The following is an 18,487-nucleotide window of genomic DNA, read 5'->3' as shown; positions in this document are numbered from 1 at the left end:
GAATATGACCCCTGCCGCTAATCACTAGTTTTTAATGTAATCCATGCTTTTTTATTATATTGCTCTCAAAATAAGTAGCCAATAACACAAATTTAATATATTACAAAATTCTTTTAGATTTGAATCGTGTGGTATATATATAGTAATGTTTTGGGAGATCCTGAGAACACTCGTGCGAATTATAGTCATCTTCTTTTTCCTGATTTTGGGATTTGCATTAAGCTTCTACGTAATACTCACTCCACAGGTATGTATTACTTTTAAGGGTGAAACGCAGGTGGCACTATTAAGGTATACCCTCAGTGGCGTAACTATAAATGACTGGGTTCCACAGCAAATTTTTTAATGCCCCCCTTCCCCTGAAACTTCTTCGCAACCCCTGACTCCCATGCAACCCCCACTCCTGTGACTAGTCAAGACTGCGCTCTCTAACGAGGCCTGGAAGCCCTCTCCATCCTTTTCCTACAGTATCACTGTATAAATTGTCATTGTATAATACTGTTAAGAGGGCCCTGACAATAAAATCATTTAGTCCTCCTCCTGGCTGGGCCCCTGCTGAGTTTGGGCCCCAAAGCAGCCGCTTTCCCTGCTTCCCCTATAGCTACGCCCCTGACTGTAGTAAACTATAATGTATAGTCACAGAAGGATGGACACTTACCATAGACATTTGTATGGTGGCTGACACATCCTCACCTAATTAATTATGCCTGAAAATAATATGTCATTGCATTTTGTATCTGTTCACCCTAAACAAACAATGATGGTATGTTGTCTGTGACCATGGTCATTCGCCTGAACTGAATGCATGTTAATTGTAATTGGAACTTTTACCAGAGTCTAGGTCAACAATTTAAAAATCTGCATTTTTAGATTAACTATATAATAATGACAAACAGATACTGTACTGTAAGTTACCATGTAAACTTTTTATAATTTATTAATATACTTATTACATTGGTTGGACAACATACGGTACAGCAGGTTAGGAGCCAGTTAAAAAAGAAGCCGATGTCACCTTTTAGTGGCCAAAAAGATTATGTGGCTTCTGCCCAGCCCAATATTTTTACCATACATGACCATATTACGGTGCTTAGGATTAGGACACACTATACGCACACTGGTATCTATGGTGTAATATAGCTATTGCTCGTGACCTCATGAAAACATCTTGTATTTCTGTTTTATAGTTCCCACAGTTCGGCCAATGATCAGGTTTCTTTTACTTTCCCGTTAATAGAGGAGACAAGTATTGTTCATGCTTCATTATAACACTACTGTATTTTTTTTTTATTATTATTATTATTATTAGTAGTAGTAGTAGTAGTAGTAGTATTAGGAGTAGTAGTAGTAATATCACAGTTATTATTGAGTTTGAATATTGTTTTGCTACAAAACTGGATTATGTGAATTCCTTCTCTGTTTTTTCCCTTCTTTTCTAGGTGGCATTCAAGACCCCTGTCCTTTCCCTCATGCAGACCTTTACCATGATGCTTGGTGATATTAACTATCATGATAGCTTTCTTGAACCATTTCTTCATGATCAGATTGAAATACCCATTTTAACGTTTCTCCATCTGATTATATTCACTTTGCTAATCCCAATCCTTCTGATGAATTTACTTGTAAGTTATACTTAATATAGAACTGAAAATTGTTGAGATTTGTTCATCATTGTTCTGATGGACTGAGTTAACCAGAGATGTAGTTGATAGATGCCAGGGAACATGGGTGATTTGAAAATTACTGCATTTTTTAAGTCAGATGATGAAGTTCTGAGTGCATTTTGACTCCTCTAGCGTAATTGTCATTTGTGTCCCGCACCCTGTGTTTACATCCTGGTGCAAGACTCATGGGGAGTGTCTCTAGCATCAGATCTCGGCCTCTCCTTCCCAGTTTGAATATCACAGATCCAAGCCTGCCTGAAGCCCTGCTGGAAAAAATACCTGCCCTAAGACTCAACATCATAGCTGACATCATGTCTACAGGTCAGGGTCCAGGAGAAAGAGCACAACATGCCCTCAAAGGCAAGATCAGAGATGATTAGTGATGAGCAAAGCAAGCTTCGGATGCTACATTCAAAGTTGCTTTGCTCAGAACATCGGATTAATGCTGTACGCAGATCCATCTCCCTACAGCATTAAAATGTACGGCCTCTGATGAGGCGGTTGGTTACTTTGCAGGATACTTCGTTGAATAACTTTGGTAGTTGATTTTTAAACTGGAAAACCATTTTAAAACTTGGAACCGAACTCGGGTTGGTCCCGAGGTTGTTCAATACAACGTATACTGCCACATAATTTTCTAGAGGTAAAAGACATTCTCAGAGAATTACATTATATTTCAGTCAGGTTTCTGCCAAACGAAAGGTTGAAATGGGCAAAACAATACTAGAATGTTAAAATGGGAGTGACACATATCGTATTTTGGTTAATTATATGTATGAGGCAAGAAGTGAAAAGTGACCTAAAGGCTATATACACCTTTGGGGGCAATTTTGTATTAGTGCATTGTACTCATTATGAGCTAAAAGTCATTTTTTCAATTGGTCTTTATTAAAAAAAATATGGAGTCCTTTTCTCTGTACAGAGCTGAATCTGAACTTTCTCTCTGCTCCATCAGACAGGGAGCCAACAGGCTCCTTATCTCTGCTCTCAGACCTTATAAACACTCATCAAAGTTAAATCCTTATCTTACTGATAAGAATATGGCTTAGATAAGTTTATGACCTCTTAGTAGTTAGTAGTAAGTAAGGATTATTGCAGCGGACCGGACACCCTAGGGGTGATGTGTGGTGAGTAAGTGTACTAGTGATGAGGTGCCGAGGATAGTAGTACTCACAGTTCCGTTGTCCCCTGGGGCCAGCGTGCAGTGGATGGGAAGGCAGCACTATATCCTCCAAGGCACTCTCTATTGCAGGGAACACCAGCCAGATGTAAGTTGAGGTGCCTTAATGGTAATGGGTATGCTTAGGGTTGCAGTAGATACATCAATTATTCCCTAAGTCCCCGGAAGGGTTCCTAGTAGGGATATTACAGTTATGGATCAATAAGTCCTAGGCTTGAACTACATGGGCTGAAGTAGCTTCACACTCTGGGGCAAGGCCCATAGGATAGAGCCAAGCCTGTCTCCTCTCCTCCTAACTCCTCACTCCTATACTCCAATTTCTAATCTCCTGTCTCTTCCTGTGTGCTAACATATACAGTACAGACCAAAAGTTTGGACACACCTTCTCATTCAAAGAGTTTTCTTTATTTTCATGACTATGAAAATTGTAGATTCATACTGAAGGCATCAAAACTATGAATTAACACATGTGGAATTATATACATAATAAAAAAGTGTGAAACAACTGAAAATATGTCATATTCTAGGTTCTTTAAAGTAGCCACCTTTTGCTTTGATTACGGCTTTGCACACTCTTGGCATTCTCTTGATGAGCTTCAAGAGGTAGTCACCTGAAATGGTCTTCCAACAGTCTTGAAGGAGTTACCAGAGATGCTTAGCACTTGTTGGCCCTTTTGCCTTTACTCTGCGGTCCAGCTCACCCCGAACCATCTTGATTGGGTTCAGGTCCGGTGACTGTGGAGGCCAGGTTATCTGGCGCAGCACCCCATCACTCTCCTTCATGGTCAAATAGCCCTTACACAGCCTGGAGGTGTGTTTGGGGTCATTGTCCTGTTGAAAAATAAATGATGGTCCAACTAAACGCAAACCGGATGGAATAGCATGCCGCTGCAAGATGCTGTGGTAGCCATGCTGGTTCAGTATGTCTTCAATTTTGAATAAATCCCCAACAGTGTCACCAGCAAAGCACCCCCACACCATCACACCTCCTCCTCCATGCCTCATGGTGGGAACCAGGCATGTAGAGTCCATCTGTTCACCTTTTCTGCGTCGCACAAAGACACGGTGGTTGGAACCAAAGATCTCAAATTTGGACTCATCAGACCAAAGCACAGATTTCCACTGGTCTAATGTCCATTCCTTGTGTTTTTTAGCCCAAACAAGTCTCTTCTGCTTGTTGTCTGTCCTTTGCAGTGGTTTCCTAGCAGATATTCTACCATGAAGGCCTGATTCACACAGTCTCCTCTTAACAGTTGTTCTAGAGATGTGTCTGCTGCTAGACCTCTGTGTGGCATTGACCTGGTCTCTAATCTGAGCTGCTGTTAACCTGCGATTTCTGAGGCTGGTGACTCGGATGAACTTATCCTCCGCAGCAGAGGTGACTCTTGGTCTTCCTTTCCTGGGGCGGTCCGCATGTGAGCCAGTTTCTTTGTAGTGCTTGATGGTTTTTGTGACTGCACTTGGGTACACTTTTAAAGTTTTCCCAATTTTTTGGACTGACTGACCTTAATTTCTTAAAGTAATGATGGCCACTCGTTTTTCTTTATTTAGCTGCTTTTTTCTTGCCATAATACAAATTCTAACAGTCTATTCAGTAGGACTATCAGCTGTGTATCCACCTGACTTCTCCACAACGCAACTGATGGTCCCAACCCCATTTATAAGGCAAGAAATCCCACTTATTAAACCTGACAGGGCACACCTGTGAAGTGAAAACCATTTCAGGTGACTACCTCTTGAAGCTCATCAAAAGAATGCCAAGAGTGTGCAAAGCAGTAATCAAAGCAAAAAGTGGCTACTTTGAAGAACCTAGAATATGACATATTTTCAGTTGTTTCACACTTTTTTGTTATGTATATAATTCCACATGTTTTAATTCATAGTTTGATGCCTTCAGTGTGAATCTACAATTTTCATAGTCATGAAAATAAAGAAAACTCTTTGAATGAGAAGGTGTGTCCAAACCTTTGGTCTGTACTGTATATACATATATATATATATATATATATATATATATATATATATATAGTATGAGGGTGACACTTAGTGTTGGATGTGTGTAGTGCATCCACCAGCTTGTAATAGGAACTTAGCTGCTGTGACAAAGGAAAACTACATTCAACAGTGAAAAATTACATAGAATTTATACATAGGCATATAAACATTTTGTAGTGGCCCTTACAAACATATGTGGGACACGACATTATTAGATGACTGGCACAAAGTGAAAGTGAAAGCAGGTTGCACACAGCTAAAAAACTGTTAACTGTTTGTGACAGAACAGCTTAATATTTTTAGCCCCAGATGAGTAAAATGCTAAAATTGCCCCACAGGTGTACATAGCCTTTAATCTTTACATAGGTGGCAAATTTGGCCACTCTAGTTTTTGGTGTATTAAAATATTGCCTTCTCGTAGATGAGATAGATTTGTCTGAGAAAGAATGAACATGATGTATACATGATTTATTTTCATCCGCTGCAAGATTTTGACTGTACTAACCAAGTTGTCTTCTACTGAACCTATAGATTGGTCTGGCTGTCGGTGACATTGCAGAAGTACAGCGGAATGCAGCTCTTAAAAGGATTGCAATGCAGGTAACTAACACATTTAAGAGGAGATATGATGAAAAAAACTATACTATATGATGGATGGGAGCAAAATAATGAAAGTAGAAAAATGCTGTGAATACAGTGATTGAAAATGATTGCTATATGACTCAGCAGGTTTTTTATACACTGAATATACTGTATGTGTAGTGTCCCACTAGGTAAATGTGGGCACTACACAAAGGTCAATATGGCCACGTTATTGGTCATTGTATTTTATATGATGTTTGTATGTGTTTTCCCTGTTATCTCCTGTATCAGTCCTGTTAGGGGTAGTTCCTCCTCCTAGACAGTGGAGGGAGCTAGGGAACCCCTAGTATATATAGTTAGGCCCAGACAGGAAAGGGGGAGTGCAGTATAGTCCAGGAGGCTAGTCAGTGCAGTCTAGCCTGCCTGAGGGTCCTGAGCAAAGAAGCTCAGAAGCTGCCATCCAGGAGAAGGGTGTGCCTCCTGAGAAAACCAAGTTCCCGTAAAGGTGCATTGCAGAGCCAAGTGTATTCCCAGCCAAACAGAGAGCTGAAGGGCAGAAGGATATTCTACAGCAAGGATATATATACCAGAGGAAGTTTTCTCTACCCAAGGATAAAGCCAGCTATAGGGCATACGGGCCTTGGAGAAAGACAGACAGGATTCTGAGGAAAAGTGCAGCCTGATCTGTAAGTGTTATTCCCTCTGAGTATCTTGCAAAGACATTGCCTGCCGTTTTTATATCAAGCCTGCCTGTTACAACCTGTTTACATGTGGAACTGACCAAAGACTGTAAATAGTTGAACAGTTTTCAGTAAACGAAGTTCTGGTTCACTACAACATTGTGTTCCTCAATTATTCCTACAATAAATCGGTGTGCCACCGTTACCGGCACTGACGTCACGAACTTAAAGGGATCTTGCCACAGGCACATAAAAAACCTGCAACATCCAGGGCACCTCACCTACCACCCGGCCCGGTCCCTATATACAGAGAGTGCCCCAGAGGACCCCTGTGCCAGCCTCTCCATCACTGCTGTACGTCTGCCCAGGGTATATAAAAGACTGTGAGTACCATAACCACCCTCGGTTAGTAACTACCCCTGTGACCTCACCATTCGAGTCACCCTGCAGGGCTGCCTACTGCATATGCACTACAGATAAATGAACACCTGGAAATCTTAATGTGATTGAGCTGAGATTGACAAAGCATAAACTGCTAGTGGTGCTTGGTCAATGATGACACAACTAAGGTGGTGCACCCATTCATTTAAGTTCTGCAGCAAGGTATATGTAGAGGCAGAGTCACATTAATATTGGGTGGCATCTCCCTTGCTGCTATGCAGGCTGCCACTCTAGCATAGTAAAGGTCATACAGATGCTGGATATCCTCTTGTGGTATGTCATTCCAAGCTTTTTTATCTTGACTTGAACCCATAGTTCAGCCAAAGTGTTTGTTGGATGGTGTGAATAGGAGATCTGTGTCGTTCCATCCAATCTCAGACATTCTCGATGGGGGAGAGATCTGGCCATTATATATACACACTATTTTAATGTCTGTCATTAAAAGGGTTTTGCAAGTTTTGGGGTGGTGACCTGCATGCCTTGCATCATATGACCGTTTGTCACTATGCAAATATTTCGCAAATATTTTGTAGAATATTCGTCATATATTCGCAAATTCGAGATTATATTCTTGATTGCGAAAATCGGCAATGTAATATTCGCGCAATGCACATTTTCCAAGCTGCTAGAAGTTTCCTAAGGCCTCTTTCACACTACAGTATGTCCATTTCAGTGTTTTGCGGTCCGTTTTTCACGGATCCGTTGTTCCGTTTTTTGGCTTCCGTTGTGGTTCCGTTTCCGTTCCGTTGTTCCGTTTTTCTTAATTACATAGAAAAAATTGGGCTGGGCATAACATTTTCAATAGATGGTTCCGAAAAAACGGAACGGAAACGGAAGACATACGGATGCATTTCCGTATGTGTTCCGTTTTTTTTGCGGACCCATTGACTTGAATTGAGCCACGGACCGTGATTTGCGGGCAGTAATAGGACATGTTCTATCTTTTAACGGAATGGAAAAACGGAAATACGGAATCGGAATGCATACGGAACACATTCCGTTTTTTTTGCGGAACCATTGAAATGAATGGTTCCGTATACGGACCGTATACGGACCGCAAAAAACGGACCGCAAAACGGAAAAAAAAAACGGTAGTGTGAAAGAGGCCTAAGACTGGAGAAAATGGCTGGCACGGCAGAACATTAGAATAGCTTTATATGCAGATAGAGTGCACCAATATATTTGCGCTTGCGAACTTTCGGCAATTAATGATGCGCATATTTTTTCGCAATACGTGCAACTTGTGACATCACAGCACTATGTCTGTAGCATGTATGTATGGACAGCAGAACCTATTACACTGCCTAACACCCTGCACTGCAACAGCTACACAATATCAGGATATAACCTACACTGACTATCTCCCACTAACTATCTGTATTATATATATAAGTTAACTGTCTAATGTAATACAACAAAGCTCAGTGCACAGCAATGTCACTTCTGTCTCTTTCATAACTGCAATACATTTTAGAAAATAGCTGCTGGGGAGGTTCTTATATAGTAAGGGGTAGGCAACTTTCCTATTGGTTGCTAGGGATGTTGCTAAGCTGTGACAAAGCCTTCTCATTGGCCCACAAGCTAGAAGAAGGGGGGGGGGGGGGGGGATGATCACCTGATGTGTACTATGTTAAAAAAATATAATAAACGAATATTCGTCATTATGACTATATAGCACTATATTCTAAATTTTCACGAATTCTCAAAGTGCCGATATTCGCAATAAAAATTAGCTTATCGCGCTCAACACTAGCAGCCATGTCAAGCCGAATGCTTTACAGCAAGGGAGCGCAGCAGACCGTCCCTTCACAGGTCTGGCCGAGAGGGGAGGTTTGAAAAAGCCCTTCCCCCCCCAAAAGGTGCACAACCCCTTTAAAGACATTTGAACAACCTTGCCCCTGCCTGATGCTACAGAAGTGACAGGGAACTGAAATAATCAGGCTGCTTTCACACTAGCGTTCGGCTGTCCGCTCGTGAGCTCCGTTTGAAGGGGCTCACGAGCGGACCCGAACGCCTCTGTCCAGCCCTGATGCAGTCTGAATGGAGCGGATCCGCTCAGACTGCATCAGTCTGGCGGCGTTCAGCCTCCGCTCCGCTCGCCTCCGCACGGACAGGCGGACAGCTGAACACTGCTTGCAGCGTTCGGGTGTCCGCCTGGCCGTGCGGAGGCGTGCGGATCCGTCCAGACTTACAATGTAAGTCAATGGGGACGGATCCGTTTGAAGATGCCACAATATGGCTCAATCTTCAAGCGGATCCGTCCCCCATTGACTTTACATTGAAAGTCTGGACGGATCCGTCCGAGGCTATTTTCACACTTAGCTTTTTTTTGCCATTTTAATGCAGACGGATCCGTTCTGAACGGAGCCTCCGTCTGCATTATTATGAGCGGATCCGTTCAGAACGGATCCGATCGAACGCTAGTGTGAAAGTAGCCTAAGTTTTCTGTTAAAAAGTAGTAAATGTGGCTATTAAAGAAAGTCCATATACTAATCAAGAGCAGGAGGCACACTGGAGCAAAAATGGGTTCCTTTATTATTTCTATTCTTGTTATCACATGCAGGTAAGCAAAGTACATGTGTCAGAGAGAGGGAGAGCATTATTATTTTACTTTTAACTTTGTTTGGTCAAGGTACTAGACTGAATACTAAAAGTGAAATGAGATATTTTTTTTTTTATGTTTCCTATATACTATAAAACTAAAATGAAAAGAAAACATGCTGTTTATGTTATGGTACCATATACAGTAAAACCCCATCTATGCTATAAAAAAAAAAAGATCAAATTTTCTATCTGTCTGTCTGTCTGGTTATCTATCTAGCGGTAATACTTATATTTAATACTTATATTTAATACTAATATTTAGGCCACATGCACACAACCGTTCGGTTTTTTGTGGTCCGCAAACCGCGGACCCACAAAAAACGGAAGCTGCCCGTGTGCCTTCCGCAATTTGCGGAACGGAACGGACGGCCCATTGTAGAAATGCCTATTCTTGTCCACAAAATGGACAAGAATAGGACATGCTATTTTTTTTTTTGCAGGGCCACAGAATGGAGCAAAGGGTAGACAGCACACGGATTGTTGTCCGCATCTTTTGCGGCCCCATTGAAGTGAATGGGTCCGCATCCGAGCCGCAAAAACTGCGGCTCGGATGCAGACCCGAAAAACAGTTGTGTGCACGATGCCTTATTTGTATCTTTTATGCTCAGGTGAATCTTCATACCAATTTAGAGAAGAAACTGCCATTCTGGTTCTTGAAGAGGGTGGATCAAGTGGTTTCTATTGTTTACCCCAATCAACCAAGAATTTGGGGTGTGGCTATCCAATCAGTGAGTATCGTTTAGTTTTAATATCATGTTTAACTTATGAATTTTTTTTACACCTTTTTCTGTACAATCTGATTGGGCGTTGAAGTGGACTTAGATCTGAATTTCAGGGAAAATTAGATTTGCCGTGACGCCGAATTTCCTTGTAAATTTACTCTAAAATGGCAATAAAAAAAATATAAATTCAAACTCATGTCATCCATTTGATCACAAAGAGTTTTCAGAAGCCATCTTCATTGACGATCCTGGGCGAAACCTCGTGCGTAGTAACGTATGATGTCAACATGCCGGCCTGCGTCATGATGTCATCACACACTGCGCAAGATTTTGCGCTTTTCAATCAAGATGGCTGCAGCGGACTCTTCACCTTCAAATAGATAAGGTGAGCAATGAACGTGGCATCTAAGGGTTTCAATGACGGGTGAGACCTTCGCTCATCTCTAAATTTGATTAATCATTTAAAAGGCTTGTTCCAACATTAAATGCGTTTTCTGGTAGTTCACTATTGATGTATGCTCAGGATAAGTCATCAAAATCATATTGGTGGGGATCTGACTTCGGGCACCCCTGCTGATCAGCGGTTTGAAGAAGCCCCAGTGCTATGGTGACATGGCAGCCTTCTCACAACAATCCCATCTCTGCACCATACATTGAATAGTGCTTGTGTCTGGTATTACAGTCCAGGTTCATTCACTCGAATCGGATTAAACTGCATATAGGCCATGTAACCAATGAACGTGATGTCACCGGTCTAGAAAGAGGTTGCCGCGCTTAGCCGAATGCTGCAGCCTCTTTAAACTGCTGATCAGATATCGGCGGCCTATTCTGACGGATAAGCCATCAATATTCTACTTCCAGAAAACCCCTTTTGGACCTCATTTACAAGACTGAATTTTAAGTCCGCATCTGATCCGCATTTTTTGTGGATTGGATGTCGACCCATTCATTTTAATGGGACAGCAAAAAATGTAGACAGCACACTATGTGCTGTCCGTTTCACAGCCCCACAAAAAAGAAATAACATGTCCCACTCTTGTCCATTTTGCAGACAAGAATAGGCATTACAATGGGTCCGCCAAAAAAGGATGCAATTCCGACGTCACTCGGACGTCATCCGTAATTTTTGGATTTCCTTGCTTTGCAGACTGCAAAATACATATGGTCACGTGAATTCCCCCTAAATGTTATTTTAATATAATTCAACATGAAAAACAAGTTTTTTTTTTAGCTTACATATATATGCCATCCTTCAACTGCCAACAACTATATCTACTGTTAAAAACTGAGAGTTACAGTGAAAGACCTTCAGCAGAAAGCAAATGCCCCCTGAACTATGATAGTGAGAGAGCCGCACCAGAAGGGACACACCCCTGGTCAGTAATAGGCAGAGAGCTACAGAAGAAAGGACATGCCCCCAGAGCTGCTATCCTGAAGAAATTCTAGCAGAGCAATTGTAGTAATGAATGGAGGAAGCTCTGGATACATGTGAGGTACAGGGCTGGTTCTAGTTTTGTTAGAAAGAAATTGTCATGCGCTGTATGATATATTTTCGATGAGTATTATTTGAAATTATATATGTTGCATTTTTCTAGAATATGTTTCGTTATTTCCTTGCTTGTGAAGACTTTAGAGTTGAAGCTCCCAACAATGATGCTCCAATGGAAGTGGAACTTTGGAAGCAGAAAAATAGGTATATACTTGTTATATCTTTACATTCCTTCCTTGTTCTCTATTTGTAATTAATATAATTCAAGTTAAGCATGAATTAAAAAGTTATTAAACATACTAGTGTTTAGTGTTTGCTAGCGATACTTTATGCACTAGTGCTCAGTCTAGTGCACAACCTGCACACATAATGCTAATACCTCAAGGTTTTTTCACATACTTAGATATTGCTGGATTATGCTCAGGATAGGTCAAATCATTGGGGTCCAACAGCATATACCACCGCTGATCAGCTGTTTTGGAAAGTCACCGGGGGGAAATATATAAGCTGAAGTCTCCATCAATTATGTACTGCAGTTGAACTGTCAGGGAGCAAGTGCTCTGGCTGCTGTGGCTGCTATGGCTAGCTATAATTATGATCCTGTTATGACCCCCCCCCCCCCCCCCCTCCTCCATGCCGTGCCCGATCGCATCCTCTGTAACCATGATAGTTACACCCCTGGTCTCTGGTAATAACATCCCCCTACTAATGTACCTATAGCGCCCACAGTAATATCCCTTTAGTGCCCTTCTACTGCCCCCAGTAATGTCTCTAACTGCCCCTAGTAATACCCTTTTCCTGCTGCCAGTAATGTCCCCCACTGCCCCCGGTAATGTCCCCCACTGTCCCAGCAGGTAGTACCCCCCACTGCCCCTAGTAATGTCACCTACTGTCCCCAGCAGTGTCCCGCACTGCCCCCAGTAGTGTCCCCCACTGCCGGGCCCCATCAGAGTGCTCAACTCACCTGCATTATATGAGCTCCAGCATCAGGCCCTAGTGCTGCCCTTCTAGAATTAGTCACAAATTAAGTGGGTGGGCGGTCATGGTTGTATCCTCTACAACTCGGTTCATTATGCCGCTGCCCAAACATCAACGTAATTATGAAAAGAATGTGACTGTCATGCTTTTGTGTGGGAGGGAAACACCACACCAAGCATAAGAGGGAAGGGGGGACAGGAAATCAGGCCTGAAAACTAGGGAAGGAAGATGGACACCTCCTAGTAAAACCCTAACCAAAATCCTGACTACCAGTATGAACAGATCCCAGAGGTAGGTAAGTTCAGACGCAGAAATACCTAGAGTCCTATCTAGCCCTATAGGACCCTGGTACTAATGGTAGGGACGAGATTACCTGTTCCTCCAAAATGTTTTTTGACTTTAGCGCCACCTCAGCAGCCAGGAGAAATAAGATACTACCCGTGAAAGACAAATGGACATTTATGACTCTCCTCTCACCCCCCCCCCCCCCCCCAAGAGTCAGATGGGAATTAAATTTTTGCCGTTGAATGCCATATGTATGGACATACTCTTATAAAATGTCCCTTTTGTCCACAGAAAAAAAACACCCTCTCCCTATTACCAGTATGCTTAAAAGAGGATCCAGGAGTTGCTCCCCCTAATTGCATGGGTTTATCCCCAGTGATTAACCCAGGAGTAGCTTCACCCAAAGTGTCAGAGGAGGACAATACATCCTGTGATAGTATGTCCTGAGAGTGGGGGCCCCTAGATCTCTCTCTGCGTATAGCCAGAGACATAGCAGCCTCCAAAGACACTGGGGTTTCATGAAAGGCCAAGGCGTCCTTCAGCCACTCTGATAACCCTTGACAAAACTGGCTACGGAGGGCAGGAGGGCAGGATCATTCCATTCCATTCCGCAATAAATCTCAGTAGAGTGATCACCCTGACGAAGGCCACACAGCTTGGTTTCGGCTAGAGAGGTCTGATCCGGATCATAATAGATAAGACCCAAAGCTTCAAAAAATTCATCTACTGACCGGATCTTAGTCTATCTGGTCGGCTGAGAAAAAACACCCATGACTGCGCATCCCCCTAAAGCAAGGAAATAACCACACCGACTCTCTGTTTCTCATCCCCAGATGAGTTTGGACGTAGCCTAAAATACAGTTTGCACGCCTCCCTAAACAAAATGAAATTATCACCTCCCCAGGAGAATATGTCCGGGAGGGCAACTTTAGGTTCAAGACAGGCCTGGTAACCACCACCACCACTAGGATCAGCAGCCTGTGGTCTCTGCATCTGCAAGACAGTCGTGCGGAGGTCAGCTACCTCCAAAGACAACCCTTGCAGCTGACCTGCCAGTGCAGCAATAGGATCCATGGCTGCACACAAACATAAAATGACGGTTTAGGTGGTTTATAATGTCATGCTTCGGTGTGGGAGGAAAACACCACACTGAGCATAAGAGGGAAGGGGGGGTGGACAGGGAAGCAGGCCTGAGAACTAGGGAAGGAAGATGGACACCTCCTAGTAAAACCCTAACCAAAATCCTGACTGACTACCAATATGAACAGACCCCAGAGGTAGGTGTGTTCATATGCAAGAATACCTAAAGGCCTATCTAGCCCTACAGGACCCTGGTACTAATGGCAGGGACGAGACTACCTGTTCCTCCAAAAGGAAGGATGAACAGGAGTCTCCTTCAGGTCTAATACAAACAATAGGGAATTGCAACACACATAACCCAAACAAAATACCAAAAGGGAAAGACTTAAGTTCAAAGGAGCTATGGAAGCACCAGGAACTGCGCTAAGAGCCACACACCAGCTATCCACAACTGAAACTGAAGCTATAAACTGCTCAGCATTGTGAGAGAAGCAACAATAAATAAGGAAGGTTAAATGACCACATTAGCAACACCTGAGGCAAGGGGTGTGGAAATTACCAGAAACAACACAAACACCTATTGATCCACAAGGAAAACCTGTCAGATCAAACCACGTGTTGCCAGTCTCACTGATCTCCTGCCACCTGTCACCGGAACGTCCGTGACAGTGACATCTTGAAGGTGTTATTTTCTTATTCAAATAAATATCTTTATATTTGAATTGTATTGTCCACAAATATCAATAATAAGATCAATAATATGTTCTTAATCCTAGGTTGAAGGATCTGTCCACAATAATGCAGAAGCAACATGAACTTATCAAGCTAATCATTGAGAAAATGGAGATTGTATCAGAGGCAGATGATGAAGACCAGCAGGACTTCTTTCAACATAATAAACCGAAGAAACATAAGATAGAACGCAAAGAAAGCAAATGGGATTGTGTGATGAAAGCTGTAAAATGTAAAAGTGCCTAGATACTGTATTTATTTAATCATGGAAACATTTCAAGGGATGGAGGTTACTGCTGTATTGAACTGTGTTAGTCATGGTCTACATCTTGTGCCTTTCCTAAACAGGTCCACCCCTATGAGACTCATTGACAAATCTATAGAAACCCAAGAACTGTAGGGGACATTTATCAAATCGGATAGGTCAGTTTTTTTTTTGCTTACAAAAGTCACGGCAACTGCGCTTTTTTATGAGACATTTGGTCAATTTAGCAACATTCAGTGTTCCTCGCCACTTTTCAAAGTGGTCTGTGTTTAAGAGCCAAAAAGTGAGATTAGACCTGGATTATGGCTCATTTACTATGTGAGACTTTTGCAAAAAAGTTGCAACCTACATCAGGCAAACCTCTGGTCTACTTTTACACATAAAGGTGTAAACCACATTACACTCACTCTCACTCCAAATATATTATTACGGTGCACCATTTAAGAGATTTGGTGCAGACACACAAAGCGAAGCCAGACTTAAAACTGACACAAAAACAACCACAAATGATACATGTCCCCATGTATCGGTAAAGGGTGTTATTCATCTAGACCAATGATTCATAGCTTTCTATCCATTGGGGACATCATGTAAAAATCTCTAGTCTAAAGGCCAATGATCCCTCCCAGGGTTAAAATAAAAAATCTTTGCTGCTTATGGGGAGCTTCTAACCAAGTTTCCAACCTGTTTTCCTGACCTGTTTTCAATGTACACCAGAATTCTGCAGAAACCCCTCTAGGTACATATCACAATTTCCTATACAGTAACTATCCACCACAGGTGCAGTGGCCTTTGCTTCCCTTTCCTCTCTAAGAGTACTTTCACACTTGCTGGAACTGCCTGCCAGATCCGTCAATCCGGACGCAAACGGATGCATTTGTGAGACGGATCCAGATGCGGATCCGTCTCACAAATGCATAGCAATACTGGATCCGTCTTTCCGGTTGTCGTCCGGAATATTTTTTCACATTTTTAAAGGTCTGTGCAAGTGCAGACCGCAAAACCGACTCCATTTTGCCGGAACACTTGGGGCCAGATCCGGCATTAATGCATTTCAATGGAAATTAATGCCAGATCCGGCATTCCAGCAAGTGTTCAGGTTTTTTGCCCAGAGAGAAAACTGCAGCATTCCGCAGTATTTTCCTCGGCCAAAAAACGTGAGGGACTGAACTGGTCCATCCTGAACCGATTGCTCTCCATTTAGAATGCATTAGGATAAAACTGATCATTTTTTTTTACGGCATTGAGCCCTGAGGACAGAACTCAATCCCGGAAAACTTTAACAAAAGTGAGAAAGTACCCTAAACTCACATATGCAAGTCTAAAATGAAAGAAGTTGTATTTTTAATGTTCACATCTTGGACTTTTATGGCATATCCACAGCCTGTGTCATAAATGTCCGATAGATGTGAGTCCCATCTCTGGGACTGTGAATGGAGAGGTGGAAACTTACGTGTAGCTCTCATTGTTCACTTCTCTGGGAGTTCTGAAAACAGTCAAGCATTGCTTACTACATACTTACCATGATAATTCCTCATCCAGACAGACACACAATGTTGACACATGAATGTTTTTTGGCATATCCTGTAAATATTCCATGAATGTCAAGACAGAAATATCCCTTTAGGTCTCATGCACCCAGCTCTGAAGGACTTCTGTAGGCGTTCATGATGCATGCCCCTGTTTTCATACAAAGAACATAGAGATTTAAAAAAATAAAAATAAATTTTGTATAAAAAAAGTTAATCTAGTATGTACTGCAACTGATGGGGCCTGGCTATACAACCTCCCCGCTGCATTGAAACTTTGGGTGAGATTTATCAAACTGGTGCAAAGGAAAGCTGGCTTAGTTGCCCATAGAGATTCTTTAGAGAATGAAAAGATCATTCTGATTGGTTTCTATGGGCAACTAAACCAGTTTTCCTTTGCATCAGTTTTGATAAATCTCCCCCTTTGTTTTTGATCTCTGAAACCTGAGGTCTGCTTGACAATCAGTTGGGCCACTCTTCTTCACTGCTATATTTTTATCATATAGAAATAGGATGATCTAATATAAATCTGAATAAGCAATGATCAAGCAATGTTTAGATAGACGACAGAGGACCTTTGCATGCTCCCTCTGTAATTCCATCAAATTCTGAGGGTGAGTAGAAAGTTATCCAAACTCTGGAGGTAAAATTTATTTTAATCCACTTTTAAAAAAAAAAAAATTTTTAATTTTATCAACATAATTCGCTGCTATTCAATACACTTTGTCAACTGTCAAAAAGGTTTTGTATTCCCATTAAAAATATTTTAAGCTGAGCTGAGAGCCCTAAATGCTCTGATGTCTTCACCGCAGAGCCGTGGCTGATTTTTTTAATGATTTGCCACATAATCCATTGTCATTCATCTATCCAACAGAATCAGTTCACATGCACGCTCAACGTTGTCATCATGGAGGCACACTACACACAATAGTCCCCATTATAAACAAACAGCACCTAACATAATAAAAACACAAAAAGCTGGATGAAAAGGCCGCAATGCTTTATTATGAGTTAGCAATAAATTACCATCAAAATTATTACTCAATAAATTAGCATAAATAAATAATTTAACCATTAAAACTCCGTCCAATAATCATTAAAAACCACAATCCACTCAGCTGTAGCTGAGCGATAAATCCCACTAATAAAGCACGCGACATATACAGGGAACAATAATCTCAAAGGGAGGAAGGGTGGGCGCAGGTCACAGTCTTCTTAAACTAGCACCTCAATACAGCAAAACACCGCAATATAAAGGAGCCAGCTTCCCGCCGTTTTCCTCCCTGTCAAATCAGATTGATGGATTTCTCCCCCAGCAACCACCGTAGCCAATCAGGAGAGTCCTGGCCAACTTGTCCAAACTGCTTCAAACCAGCCAAAACCGTTTTCCAGGTAAGCTTAACTTGAGGTAAAATTCACCTGAGGAAATAAGAAAAAGGGGTGGGGGAGAGAGAAAAGGCGCCAAATACCCCTATAACTAAATTTAACCCTTTATGTGTATGTGCCCCCATGTTTCCCCCAAGCTTAACGCTCTGGGGGAGGGCTCATCCAATCTTGTTCTTCCTCATGGCTGACACTTGTGCGACCTTCCTTGAACATCTCTGTCCATTCATAATACACTTTTTCACAACAAAACCCTTTCTCCATACTGTGCACAAAGCCTTCGATAAATATCGGCACCAGATATACCCTTAGACCACAATAATGAATCTCTGCATGCTACAAGTCATAAGTGGGGGTTACAAGTGGGGCAAGGTACAAGCTGGACATCCAGTCACAAATGAACTAACTCAATGGATTCAAGCCTGCACAGCAGTGATTAGGGAGTTTATGCCGAAAAATAAAGTATTTGTCTTTTCTGAAAGTTGATTAAAATTTATTCTACAGCCGGACAGCGGTTACTTTTTAACTCACTCATATTTTGTTTAGTCTTTAGATTAAATATCTTATTCTTTCTGTTCTTTTCAGTGCTATAACTGGTGACCCCTGTGTCAATAACATAATTTATTGATGCGATAGAGTAAAAGTACTTGTATATGGTCAGGATTAGGAAATACAAACACTCAAAGGAAAATGTAATGAATTCAATAAAAATGGCAGGATCTGTCCATTGACGATAAGCTTTACATATTTGATGTTACAGCAGTCCCAGTTATTTTCATTTGTTTTGTTTGAAGGCAAGGCATTGTCAGAAAATCCCAATGATCGAAAAAGAGAACTCACCCCAGCTTATAGCAGTATAAAGCCTCCGCTCCAGTTGC

At 41.9% G+C, this 18,487-nt stretch overlaps 1 protein-coding gene across 2 annotated transcripts in view; it reads left to right on the top strand.

The window, feature by feature from the left end:
* Positions 1-15,608, top strand: part of TRPA1 (transient receptor potential cation channel subfamily A member 1) — a 166,998-nt gene extending 151,390 nt beyond the window's left edge. For both annotated transcript variants that reach the window (XM_044295075.1, XM_044295074.1), the window contains exons 23-28: positions 118-247; positions 1,440-1,622; positions 5,371-5,439; positions 9,755-9,874; positions 11,464-11,561; positions 14,477-15,608. In XM_044295075.1, coding sequence (XP_044151010.1) covers positions 118-247; positions 1,440-1,622; positions 5,371-5,439; positions 9,755-9,874; positions 11,464-11,561; positions 14,477-14,678 — 802 coding nt within the window. In that variant the 3' untranslated portion in view covers positions 14,679-15,608. The remainder of the gene's footprint in view (positions 1-117; positions 248-1,439; positions 1,623-5,370; positions 5,440-9,754; positions 9,875-11,463; positions 11,562-14,476) is intronic.
* The last annotated feature ends 2,879 nt before the right edge of the window (positions 15,609-18,487 follow it).

This window comes from Bufo gargarizans, chromosome 5, assembly GCF_014858855.1.
Source record: "Bufo gargarizans isolate SCDJY-AF-19 chromosome 5, ASM1485885v1, whole genome shotgun sequence".
Taxonomy (NCBI): Eukaryota; Metazoa; Chordata; class Amphibia; order Anura; family Bufonidae; genus Bufo; species Bufo gargarizans.
This window is presented reverse-complemented; position numbering and strand designations above follow the sequence as displayed.